This window comes from Vipera berus (assembly GCF_964194415.1).
Source record: "Vipera berus genome assembly, chromosome: 4".
In the NCBI taxonomy this organism is placed as follows: domain Eukaryota; kingdom Metazoa; phylum Chordata; class Lepidosauria; order Squamata; family Viperidae; genus Vipera; species Vipera berus.
The window spans coordinates 80,058,181-80,072,071 of record NC_138206.1 but is presented as its reverse complement, the minus strand read 5'-3'; the positions used below and the strand labels follow the sequence as shown (position 1 = coordinate 80,072,071).

Genomic DNA, 13,891 nt, shown 5'->3' with positions numbered 1-13,891 from the left:
CGAAAGCCGCCGAAAGGTCTAATAAGACTAGGACAGAGGAATGGCCCCTGTCCCGGGCCCTCCAGAGATCATTCACCAGAGCAACCAATGCCGTCTCCGTGCTGTAGCCCGGCCTGAAGCCCGATTGGCATGGGTCTAGATAATCCGCTTCCTCCAGGACCTGAGGAAGCTGATGCGCCACCACACTCTCAACAACCTTCGCAAGGAAGCGAAGGTTGGAGACTGGACGAAAGTTATTCAATGAAGCTGGGTCTAAGGTGGGCTTCTTGAGGAGAGGTCTCACCACCGCCTCCTTCAAGGAGGCGGGGAAGTGACCCTCACTCAGAGAAGCAGATATGACCGCCTGAAACCAGCCTCGTGTCCCCTCTCGAGCCGCATAAGCCAGCCAGGAAGGGCACGGGTCCAGTAAGCATGTGGAGGAGCTCAACCTCCTCATAATCCTGTCCACTTCCTTTGGAGTCACAGGATCAAATTCCTCCCAGATGACGTCGACAAGACTGTCCATGTCCTGTTCCTCAGACTCTGCCCAGTTGGAGTCCAGGCCGGTTCGAATCCGAGCGATTTTGTCCAACAGATATTGACCGAATTCCTCGGCTCGACCCTGTAAGGGTTCCTCCCTCACCTCTTGGTTCAGAAGGGAGCGAGTCACTCTGAACAGGGCAGCCGGGCGATTATCTGCGGACGCGATGAGGGTGGAGAAATAATTGGATCTCACCACCCTTATTGCTGCGAGATAAGACCTGGTGAGGATTCTTAGTCGCAACCGGTCGGATTCGGATCGACTGGATCTCCAACGGCTCTCTAGGCCCCGTCTCCGACGCTTCATCTCCCGGAGCTCCACGGTGAACCATGGGGCTCGCTGGGATCTGCGCCGGGTCAGGGGCCGCAGGGGTACAACTCGGTCAAGTGCCTCCATGGCTGCCCTTTCCCAGGCTTCCACTAAGGCGTCCGCCGAGCTGTGAGCAGAGAGTGCAGGTGGGTTCTCAAGCGCTGCCTGGAACCTATCCGGGTCCATTAGGCGTCTGGGGCGGTACCATCTGGTTGGTTCCGCGCACCCACGGCGGGGGGTGGCAAAGCGGAAGTCTAGCCGTAGGAGGTGATGGTCGGTCCATGACAGGGGCATAATGGTTGGGGAGCCCCCACCGAGATCATCACGCCACCGTCCAGATAAGAAAACCAAGTCGGGGGTGTGGCCTCCCTCATGAGTCGGTCCTGAAATTATTTGTGATAGGTCCATGGCCGTCATGGAAGCCATGAACTCCCGAGCTAGTTCGGACGATCCTCCTAGGGACGGTAGGTTGAAGTCGCCCAGAACCATGAGTTTGGGGAATTCAACCACCAACCCCGAGAGGACATCGAGTAGCTTAGGCAGGGCTGCCGCTGCGCGATTAGGTGGAAGGTACGCCAGCAGCAGGCTCAACTGCGCCCCCGGACCGTATCTCAGAAAGAGAGACTCACACACAGATTATGATATCTGCATTTCTACAGAGCTGGTTTCTGCTTGGGGGTGGGAGACTTGCAGCTATTAAGAAAAAGTGGGCATGCTTTTCTGCCTTTTTAAGATTCTTTGAGGAAATATAATATTCTGCCTTTTTAAAATTTCCTTCTCTGGGGGGAGGGGTAACTTCCCACACTTTCAAACACAAAGGCCTGGGGGCAGGTTATGCCAATACTTGCTAGGATGTTAAAAAGCATTGATGATTTTAAGAACAGTGCAACTGTTAGAGATTGCTTACCTGGTGAATTTAACCCTATGTAATGTCTATACAGTGGTTCTTTTGTGATTTCAGAAAATTTCAGAGAATTCAGAGAATGCAATTTTACAGAATTGTAAATCAGCAAACAAAGGAGCATAAATGAATGTGTTGACTTCTTGCCACATACCTTCTCTGTAACTAGATTGTTTATCTGCTGGTTTCTCCCAGATACTGATAATAAATGGTTGTGACTTTAGGAGATGCTTCAGGGGCTCTTTTGTATTTTGAGCAAGTAGCGAATATTACAGCTTCTCTACTTCACCTTGCCTTTTCTTATTATCTTTTCTTCTCCTTTCTTTCCCTTCCTTTTCTTTCTCTCATCTCATCTCTATCCAGTTGTATCTTCTTTCTTTTCCATTTTTTACTTTTCTTCTCAGTGCAGCTACCTCTTGTCTTTACTCCAATTCCATTGTTATAATTGGTTGCTCAACCACTCAGATATTCAGACTGGATTTGGCATTTTTATTTTCTCACTGACTCAGAATGCGGAATGGCCTATTTGGATCCAGTTTCAGGCTGTATTTGGAAAGGGACATGAATAAACAGAAGTGTGTGCCAAGAAAAGTAATCAATTTTGAGCAGTATGGATGAAAAGCCCATGTGGAATGATTATAGGCATGGTATGCTTTACCTAGAGAAAATAGACTGTGGGGACACATGATCCCTTTCTTCAAGTATCTGCAGGATCTAGGGGCAGCATTTTTCAGAGTGCTTCCAGAAAGGACAAAAAAATAGGTTTAAACTACAAGAAAGTAGAGATCAACTGACATTAGGAAAAAATAAATGTCTAATGGTAAGAGGAACATATTATTGTGGAGTAGTAAAATCCTTTATTTATAACCACCATTGAAAAGATTGAAGCCTTTTCTTTTTCTATTTTTTTCTTATTCTGTATTCCTCCTTATTTTCCTTAGTTTTTTCTCTAATATTTGTATTGTTTTATTTAGTTAAAACTTCTTCAATAAAAATATATTTTAAAAAATAGATAGAGGCCACATGGGCCACATGATCTCCCTGAAGCTTTCCATTTTATGATTTTATTAAATAGATGAGAAAAAATCTTGTTGGCTATTGGATTACTCTAATTCAATTCAGATAAAAGGCAGGTTTCACATATATCATATTGACCCACTCAAATTTCAAGAGTGGCCCTCCTTTCAAAACAGTGATGATTCCCTCGTGTTCTGCATTCTTCCCAACTGGGGACAAGGTATTTGGATTTTCAAATTTAATTACTGCATTATTGTAATGCTTGAATCAATAAAGTCTTATCTCTTGTGCTAAGAGTCCGCAACTGTTGCAGATTAATTTGTGAATTTTAAAAATTGTTCAAGCCTGACATAAGTTCTTTATAATAATTAGATAAATATGAATAGGTGTAACAATGATTACTTCCAAATAAGGATATGAAGTTTGCCGTTCTATTGAAGCCAAAATTAGTACTCACATAGACATGACTCAATAGGAAGTACTTATGCTGGATATCCATGGAACTATCTTGTTGAGTTATATAAATCTTTAATACTTTCATGTAGAAATGGAGATTTCAACTGTATGTTATACAGTAGTTATGCAGTAGTTACTACACTTCTCCTTTTATTCTTTTTTTCTTTTTAGGCTAAAAGAAAGTTAATTAATTTTCATTTCAAATTTTGATCATAATTGTATGTTAACAATAAGCCTTTGCAGACCAGAAGTTCTTTTTCTTTCTCAGCTGAAGGACTCTGAAAAGAGGAAATGTGTATTCTTGATGAAGCAATTATAGATATCACAATTTCCTGAAATGTTTTTCTCCTGTCATATTCTGAATATTTTTTTTCTTTTTGCACAGTGAGACCTTTCCTGATAAAGAATTTTGCCTGTGATTAATATTTATATATTATTTATATGTAAGGGTGTAGGTCTATACATATGTTGTATATAGTACGATTAAATGTGTGTTATGTATGTGTACACTTTGAGAGCAAGCAACTAAATTTCATTTTTAATGTGTACCATTGTGCCCACAGTAAAAAATGACAATAAAAGTTCTCTCTCTCTCTAATGTTTTTAAAAAAGTAAATAATGTTGTAATGGTACGTTTGTTGATTTAATTGAATGGGTCACTAAAAACATTGAAACTTTTGTGATCTCTACATTTTGTCATTAGGAAGTTCTTCTCTTGCTTATGAACTAAATATCAGAGAATGATAACTTTATATCAGCTGTCCTCTTATTCCAGAAGGAGTGTGTTGCCATATTGCTAGTTAAGAAGCCCACTGTTCCAGTGCAGGCCTGAAGGACAGCAGTAAATTGCTGTTTGATGTACTATGAATAATTGCAATGGATTATGAAAGGCTACAGGCAATTTTTAGCCCATTGTCATGAATTTTTAATAGTTGTATGCATATGTGTGTGTGTGTGTATGTATCTAATATGCATATAACATACATATACACATACACATACACACATACACATACATATACACATATACATATAGCATCCTATTGGTGGTATGTGTCTTCCTCAGTCTTGGGTCATGTACATAAATCTCCATATTCCACAAAAAAACAAACAAAAGAATTCAACCCTAACCTTAATCAACTTCCCTTTTTTCTAAACAGGAACTCACTGATGTCAGAGTGATTCTGAGAACAAAAATCTATATTCTGTACAACTGTATTTTTACAATTTCCCTCAAACAACATTTTCCATGAGGCCCGATAAGATAATGAGGTAAGGAAAACTCTCCATAGATGACAGATGACAGATAGATGACAACAGATAAGTAGATAATAGAGGTGAGTTTATATCAAACTATCATTTTGCTTAACTGTAAGCCTAATAGTTGGACTGTCTTCATGATCTAAAGCTTCACTACTACATTTTCTTGCCCTTCACTAGCATGGCAATGGACAGTTATTATACCTCAACCAATCCCAGTCTCTTATCATCTAAAATAATCTGGGATTTCTATAGTTCCCAAATTCCTCTCATTATAATATACACATACTTCTATCTTTTTGTCAGTCTAAATGGCCCTGACATTCTTTTCTCCATCAGTTGAAAAAATGTTCTCCCTTAAACAGACTCCCCTATCTTTCCTCCTGATTTCAAAGGCTATCATATTATAAATGTTACTCTCTGCATATTTTTATCTTTTTAATGTTTTATATATGCATGACATACCTATGTACAGTATGACTGCATGTATGTATTATTTAGTATATTTATATATACTTTATTCAAAAGAAACCATAACAGTAAGTTATGAGTATTGTTTGACTGTTGCGTTAGTATAATTATTTTCAAACAGTAGATGGTAACTAGAAAATCTTTCCATTTATTATTATACATATTATAATTATTATTTGCTAGATTAGTCAGAATTAAGGAATGGGGTGACACTTTTGAGCATGAATTTTCTGCAGAATATATTTATACTGCATATATGTTGCAAAATATGTTTGGTAATGCAAGGGGGTTTAAAGTATATATTCTATTAAGATATTCTTTGCTGTCACTGCTCACATAAAATCTCATGCATTTTTTTCTCTGAAGTAAACTTTTTGAACGAACTATGGTTTAATTTACAATCCTATAGTCATATACTTGTGAATAGCCCTTATTGAATGTAGAGACTTATTTAACCCTTGAGACTTATTCAGATATGTACTGAATATTATTGTAGGACAGCCTGCCTGTTTGAAGGATTATGCAGCTAAGGATACCCTCTTTTTTCTTATGGAATTATGAGCAACATACAATATTAAAAGTCCAGAAATCAAAAGTAGCATTTTTTCAAGTCAGCTATTATCAAAACATTTTTATGTTCTTTTTTTGTGGGGAAAATAAATTATAAATTGGTTTGGAGGTAGTTACATCACATTTTGTCACACTATAAAGTAGTGAGATCATAAATTTCTTTTAGCTGCTAGTATAATTAAAACTATGTTTCAATATCTAAAACCTTGAAACCAGGGCTTTTTTTCTCATAGAACGCTCAGAACAGAGTTCCGGCACCTTTTTTGGATGGAACCTTGTAGGGTAGGCAAGGCGGGTTGTATGACATGTGTGAGTTCCGGCACCTTTTTCTTTTACAAAAAAAGCACTGCTTGAAAGTATTATCTGTTGTCCACCATAGAAATCTCCACTTGGACTGATTAAAAGATTACATGTTTTAGGCAATATTTAACAAGATAATTCAACAATGTATACTATTTACAAATAAGCAGCTAATTTCTTTCTTTCTATAATTCTTTCCTGTGTATACAGAAAATAAAATGGAAACCATTCTAGCATTTAGTCACATGAGCTGGCTCATTGTGTTATGCTCTACATTACATGTTGCTTTTCAAAAGGAGAAAGGTCAGTATGTTCTTTCAAGATGATTTTTAAGTTATTTTATGTTGCAACTTTATTCCAAAAAAGAGAGGGCAGGATTGCTAATCATTATTCTTTTTTAAAATATTACTTATTGTTTTATCATAAAAAATAAAACAGGAAACAGAAAAACAAACAAAACAAAAGCCTGCATTCAACACTAGAAACAATAAAAAAGAAAAACAATCATGTACAAAAAAGAGGAAAAATTAATCAAATAAATCAGTCAACAGGTTAAGCTAAACATTATACTAATCTTCAAATCCCTCTGTTAACCATCTGTTATTGTATTTAGCATCTAGAAAGTCCACAAATGGTTTTCTGTCTCTTATAAAGCTGTGTAGTCCATTATCACTAATCAAAGCAATTAATTTTGTCATCTCTTCTAATTCAGTCAATTTCAAAATACATTCTTCAACAGTCGCCATCCCTTTTTCTTTCCCATGTTTGGCAAGTATAATCATTGCCATGTGAAGCAGGGGTCCTCAAACTATGGCCCATGGGCCACATGAGGCTTGCCGTCATTTTATCTGGCCTGCCTCAACCTCTCAGGCAAGCCATCCAATCACAAGGAGAGGGTGGATGGATGGCGGCGAGAGCCCCAGCCAATGGCAGGATGGCGAGTTCATGGGAGATGTTTTTTCCCCAGTTTCTCCCTTGTGCACCAGAGCATGCGCTTCTGCTTCAGCCATGCCCCCTTCCTCTCCTCCTCTCGCCTCTTTGCGTTTTTACCTCAGGGCCGGGCTGAGGGGTTTAGGGCAGTCAAACCGGGCAATGACAATGCCATTGCTGCTGCTTCTTTTGAGGTGGGTCCCTATGGAATGCGAGCCCCAGTGGGGCTTCTACAGTGGGGCACCAGTTATGGGTCTGAGGGGAGTAGCTGAAGGGCAAGATATTTGTGAGGGGCATCCAGGATAAGTGAGAAAAAAGGAGAATTTGCTTCTGGAAGGTTATTTCGAGGTTGCTAGGGGTTGTGTGGAGTTGAGGCAATGAAAGGTCGGGGGAGCCCCTGGGAGGGAGGATGCGATCAGCCTTTGGAGGAGCATCCCAATCTATGAACGAGGGGTGCCGCGTTCAGGTAAAACCCCGAGAGGTAGGCAAAGCCGGAGGCGGTGGAGCAGCTCAGATGAACCAGGGGTACCAGTGCTGTTGGTTGAGAGAAACTTCATTGGCCTTAAGGGTCCAGGAATAGATGGAGGAAGGATGGGGGCATTGGCATGCGCCCCATGGGAAAGAGGAATGAAGTCCTTCCAGGCAAGTTGTTCTGCCCTGAGATGGTCTGGAATGCCAATCAAGGAGAATATTTCTGGCTCAGGGTTAAAATGAAGGGTCCTTGGGGGGAGTCTCTGAGGATGGTGGTTTTCTTGCAGACCTTTCAGGACCCAAAGTGGGATAATAAGTGAACTGATGATGTCTCATGACCCCTAGTTTGGGTCATGAGACATCTACAAAAAAGCCACAAAGCTCAGAGAGGACCAAGGAACCCACAACCATCCTCCTTCTCTTCTTCTCCTCCACTCCACAAACCCCACTCTCTTCTGACACTGCTGATGTTACCTAGTTTGGGTCATGAGACGTCTGCAAGAAATGCTGAATGGAAATGGCACCTTCCCTTTCTGACAGATGTAACAGAGCTACTCAACACTTTCAATGTGCAACTTCAAGGAAAGGGGAAGCTCATCTGTGATATGCATTCATATGTGAAAACATTTGAAGCAAAATTAGACATACTCATTAAACAAGTGAGGGAGGAAAACTTCTGCCATCTTCCCACAACTCAAAAACTATTTGCGTATGAAACCATCCTTTCAACTTGTGGCAAAATAAGATGTCAGCTTAGATATACAGACCCAAATTCCAACTACAACTAAAGAACTAACAACACAGAAGGTAACAGAAGAAGTGGAACAATCAAATACTAAGACAGAGGATTCAATTGACCAAAAAACACAGTCAATGGGATATCCAGAAAAGGGACTGACAACACTGAAAATGGAAAGGCTTTGTATATAAATCAGAAGAAATTTGAGGAGCAAGAAGAACAGACTGAATGGAAGTTTGAGCTACGTGCGCTCCACAAGGGCTCTAAATGGGTCAATTTAGGGAGGCCCAGCCATGGCACGGTATCGTGGGGCGATTCCAGGGGGTGGGTGGATGCAGAGACGTCTGCTAGGTGCTGTTTTTGGCGGTGCTGAGCCCCCCCCTTCGGATAGCGGCACTTCGGATGGCGCTGGCCTACCGGCCTGGAGAACAATGCTGTGCTGCTGCAGGCTTCCTTCCTTTGTTTTCTCACCGTGGATACCCTCTGCTTGTATGGAGGGGCGGCAGCGACGATTTCACCGATTTCACCGGCTGGAAACTCGATCGGGAGCTTGGGACTGTTATCAGCTGGCAGGCACCATTTTTAGCGGCGCGGAGCCCTCCCTCTCCTTCCGGATGGCGGCGGTGGCTGTTAGGCCCAGACATCGGCCTCAGTTTTTGCCCTGCTGCGGTAGACATGTTGGGGAATGCCTAGATTATTAAATTACTTCCGGGAATGCCTTTTGCTCGCCACTGGAACATCATCTGGACTAGCGGGCGGACCTTGTGAGAGAGGTTGTCTCTGCCCCCCCCTCCAGAATGGCGGCAGTGGCCAGCGGCCCGAAGATCGGCCGCGGCCTGGCTTACTTCCTGTGCTGGCAAGCAGGTACTATGGCAATTTTAATGCCCGGCTGGAATCAAGACCTCCCCATTGACAGTCTGGTTTGGGCCTGGGATCTGACCGTGGTGGGAGGATGGTCTTGGATTGGTGTGAGAGACCAGTTGGGGTAGGCTTGGCCTGGGACTCTTTGCTCTCTCCACCCCAGGTTGGACTCCTCAGCCGGAGTGAGAGGACGGCTGGGGCTTCCTTTCTGATTGTCAACTCAGGTGAGAGCTGAGCTGGACTAGTGGATTGAGAGACATACCTACCGGACTCAATATCATTCCATCTGAATATCATCATTACATCGAACTACCCATTGTAAATATTTGTAATATCTGCCCTAGGTGGACATTTTATTGTTGCATGGTTTGTTTCCATTACTCTGGAGCTGATCTGTATGCCCTCAGGGGGGTTCCTCCCTCCTGGGTACGACCAACCGCCTGTTTCCACACTCCCCTTAATGACAAGCCCAATTGTTGGGACTCCGAGAGGTGGCTGGGCTTAGATAGGGGCCTCGAGTTGAGACATGTTAAGAGGCCCCTGATACATTTTTAGCCGGTTATTTTAAAAGGTTAGGGAGGGGGAGGGATAGTAGGGTGGGGAGGGAATTATTTTTTTTATTTAAAAAGTTTTACAGTACATTTTAACTTTGTCAATCCCCCCCTCCCCCACCCCTATCTAGCCCTCCCTATCCCTCTCCCCCATTCCCCCCTCCCCCCCGACTTCCCAGAGCTAAATACAGGGAATAGAAGCAAAAAACAAACATAAGCATCCATATGCTATCTACAATAAACTATTAATTCTATCACCCTCTAGCTCATGTAAAATGATTACAAACAATATTAATATTACAGATAAAAAAAGAAGAAAACAGAAAAGGAGCTTTACTCAAATGCTAAATGAAATTTCTTAGTCACAATCCTTATTCATATTAATTTCAAAAAGAACAAAAAAAACTTTCATCTAGTATTTACCTCTAATTTCTGAACAAATTCTCAATTACGCGCCAAGAGCGCCTATCTCTATTAACCTTATTAATCTCCAGCCAAACTGAACTATGATCAAAAATAGTTCTTGCATATATCACACCAAATGTCTCACAATTCCAGATCATCCTTAAGTTCAAATAACAAAGAAATTTAGGCAATCTAGCATGACTCATGACACGCTTAAAAAAAAAAGAAAAAACCCCGCTTTTTCCATCTATACGTCTAAAACACCATTCCAATCTCCAATGGAAAAAAAATAATAAAAAAATTTAAAATTTTTTTAAATCCAATTAAGTACCCTTTATATGTAGTAAATTAAGAAAAATCAACTTGTTGTTAATTAGGAGCTTGCGTACCCAATCTTAAATTCAATAAATACTTTTGATCCATAACCCTAATATACATTTCTTGCAACCAAATAACATCAGTCTTAAATTGTTTAAATTGTTTTCAATATTGAAAAACTTTCTTTCTCCTCTATGATGAATTTAATCCACTGACATTCTAAATTAGAAATTTAGTCACCAATCTTGACGCCCCAAAGCTTTTGGAGCATGTCTGACATGGCCCCTATAACTTCTTTGGACCGCACCCCTCCCACAGCTTCACTGTAAGTACACTTTGGAGGTTCCATGACTTTCTGCTGGTCTTGCTCTTGCTCTCGTCTCGCTCGTCTTAGGGAGGCGCGCGACATCCTCTGCTCTCCAGCAGCAGCCGATGAAACTGTAACTTGATCCCCTCCAACACCATTCTCCTCTGTCTGTCTATCTGCAACATCTTGAGGCTTTCCCTCGCCAAATCCCTTTGCAGCTTCCAGAAGTGATAGGGGGGTTGCTTTTAACACGTTGCTGTAAAAATCGCGTGCCTGGGCCACAGTAACCAGACGATGTCTTTTACCTTCGTGCATCACCACCAGTCCGACTGGAATCTCCCATCTAAACTTGATATCACATTTCTTAAGTTCCTGTGTAAGAAATGCAAAATATTTCCTTCTCCTTAAAATCTTTGGAGGAATCTCTTTTAAAACCAGGACTTCTTGCTCAGCAACTACCAATTTAGTATCATAAGCAGCTTGAATGACTTCATCTCTAATTACTCTCTTTGTAAAATAGACCACCACATCTCTGGGTAACTTCCTCTGTCTTGCAATCCATGAATTTACATGAAAAATTTTATCCATGCTTCCCTCAATTTCAGATGCTGGCTGGCCCAATACAACTTCCAAAGCCTCAGAGATCAGCTGCTTTAAATCTTCTTTAGGATTCTCTTTTAAGCCCCTAATTCTAATAGCATACTGCATCTGATGGTACTGAACAAGGCTCAATTCTCCGTCCATTTTGTCCCTTATATTTTCAATCTCTAATACCTTTACTTCTAAAATAGAGTTCTTTTGACTGAGATCCTCCACTTTTTCCTCCAACTGTTGCACACATACAGCTACACTTTCAATTATAGACAACATGTCTTCCCTCATTGCTCTAAACTTCTCTTCCATCTTCTTCTCCAATTTCTCCTCCAGCTTTTTCAAGTTTTCATCCATCATATCAGACATTAATTGTGAATGCTTTTCAAAGGCATCTTGTAAATCCTTAAGCGTCAATGCCGGAGGAGAAGCAGGAGGAAGCAAAGCTTGCAACGAGGTCTGCTGCACCGGGGAAGACCCCGCACTCCGAAGAGCTTTAAAAGTTTTGGCCGCCATCTTTCCCCACTTTCACTTGTTACGCACTTTCACTTTGAAGCTATAAAATCCATTGAGCTAGAGAGTAAAAATAAAAGTCCACATCACCATGACCTCCTGTACCGCTCTGCCTGCATCTTGATACTCCAGGGTATTTCCTTCTGGCAGGGGTGGTTGCTAACGCCTGGCTCTGCTCCAAAAATCACGGAGCACAGACGCTGCGCAGCTCGGAGCAACCCAGGCTTCGGGGGGGCTCAATCCTTCAGCCGCCCAAACTTTCAGCTCAGGCAGCCCCGGAGAGCTCAACCCCTACCTGGGGCCTCACCCCCTCCTCTTCTCCCGAGGAGGGGGCTTCAAATCCATCTAAACAGCTGATCGGCGCTGTTTACGATGGATAAACACAGCTGCGGAGCGGACAGCCCGGAGACGGCTGTCTTCGGCACCGCGTCGCCACCGGAAGCCGGGAGGGAATTATTAACTAGCACTCAGTCTGGGCCTGTTAGGGGTCCTGATGGGACGGGGTTGGGGGTGGAGGCTGCTGGTTCTGTGAATGTCGGGGTGGGGCTTCAAATCCCCACGACGATAGGGAATGGCAGCAGGTGGTTGCACGGAGGGCCACATCAACATCTGGGATCGCGCCCCCGCTGTCTTCGAGCGGTGGCACACTCCGACCCTCTGGTTAGCACCCTTTTGCCCGGGGATGAGGGTGATCAGGCCCCTGAGCTTAGGCTGGTTTATTTTAATGCCAGATCCGTCATTAACAAGGCTCCCCTCATCCAGGACTTGATCGAGGAGGAATGTGCGGATCTGGCTTGGTTGGGCTCGGAGGGAGGGGTGCCTCTGACCGAGTTATGCCCTCCAGGTTTTCGTGTGCTACACCAGCCATGGGCTCAGGGCAGGGGTGGTGGGGTGGCGGTGGTTATCCGAGAGAGTTTATGCCCGCGGGAGACCACCATTGTCCAGATGGCCAGGAGTGAGTCCCTCCTCCTGAGATGTGGCCCTCAGGCTCAGTTGGGCTTGTTGCTCACATACCTGGCACCCAGCTGTGTGGCCACAGCCATGCCTGAGCTGCTCAACACCCTCTCAGTGTTGGCGGTGGAGTTTTCTAGGCTTATAGTTCTGGGTGACTTCAACCTGCCTTCACTGGGAGGGTCGTCTGAGTTAGCTCGGGGGTTCATGGCTTCCATGACGGCCATGGGCCTGAGCCAAGTAATTCAGGGCCTGACTCATGTGGGGAGTCACACTCTCAACCAGTGTTGTGATTCAGGGTCAGCCTGTGGGTCCGGCAGCCGGGTCGGATGACTCGGATGACTCAGACGAGGGGGAGGAGGAGGGTGTCGAAGACGAACTTGCTGATGATGGCTTGGAGGCTTCGCAGAGCCCCCAGCCAGGCCCCTCTTCTCAGCTGCGCGAGCCCGACAGTGCGGATGATGATGACCCACAGCTGGCCCTGTTCAAGGACGCCCGACGCAGGAGGCAGTCAAGCAGGAGCAAGCAGAGAAAGGCTGTGGGACTCCTCGGAAGGAGGCACAGGGAGGCCACGCCCTGAACTCTAATAAAGGGAGTGTTTGGGGAAGGGCTGGTTGCTGAAAGCAACTGCTCCGTTTGAGGATCAAAGTTCCGGTATCGTGTTTCATGTTCTGTTGTTTGTTTGTGAATTAAACTTGGCAGACGTTTTCCAGCCTCAGACGTTTTCCAGCCTCTGCCGTTTGTACAGGGGTTGCCTTTCTGCAAGGCCGGTAGCAGGCTGGTACAGAACAGTTTGCTTTCAGCCTCCCACCCCTTACAACTATTATGGAGCAGCTTCGTGCCGAGAATGCTCAGCTCACTCAGCAACTCACTTTGCTGGCAGCTCAGGTGGCCCAACTGCAAGCACAGGTTCATGCTGCACCCCCACCCAGGAGAAAATGCCAGGTAGCAATGCCGGACAAATTTACAGGTATTCCTGAACTGTTTCCTGCTTTCCTGGGACAATGCCAGCTCTTTATCAGCGTGAGAGCGGCTGATTTCCCCACTGACCGGGATAAGGTGGGGTTTGTGTTAAGCCTTCTTTCGGGGGATGCAGCTCGTTGGGGCACGCCTCTGCTGGCTCAACCTAGCCCATTGTTAGACAACTTTGTGGGGTTTTGTGACCATATGCGTCTAATGTACGAGGACCCAATTAAGACGCAGACTGCCACCCGACGCCTGAAAGCCCTGAGGCAGGGTCAACGCCCCCTACAGGCCTATATCAGCGACTTCCGGCTGCTTAGCCAGGATTCCGCCTGGAATGAGGCTGCGCTCGTGGATGCCTTCCAGGATGGATTGTCGGAGGAGATGTTGGATGAGCTGGCCCGTGTGGACATTCCCTCAGACCTGAATGGGCTGATCCATCTCTGCCTGCGGATCGATGCCCGGTTGCAGCAGCGAAAGAGTCGCC

The 13,891-nt window shown here is 44.1% G+C and overlaps 1 protein-coding gene across 6 annotated transcripts in view; it reads left to right on the top strand.

Moving 5' to 3' along the window:
- The first annotated feature begins 4,387 nt into the window (after positions 1 to 4,387).
- The window catches only part of LOC308667294 (interleukin-5 receptor subunit alpha-like), a 63,235-nt gene continuing 53,731 nt past the window's right edge, over positions 4,388 to 13,891 (top strand). For 4 of the 6 annotated variants that reach the window (XR_014026254.1, XR_014026255.1, XM_081326457.1 and 1 more), the window contains exons 1-2: positions 4,388 to 4,540; positions 6,015 to 6,107. Coding sequence is in view for 4 of the 6 variants with exons in the window: in XM_081326457.1 (XP_081182583.1) it covers positions 6,023 to 6,107 (85 nt within the window). In the remaining 2 variants the exon portion in view is untranslated. Of the gene's footprint in view, positions 4,541 to 5,713; positions 6,108 to 13,891 lie in introns of those variants that run through there. The other 2 variants (XM_081326455.1, XM_081326456.1) reach the window with 2 other exon arrangements.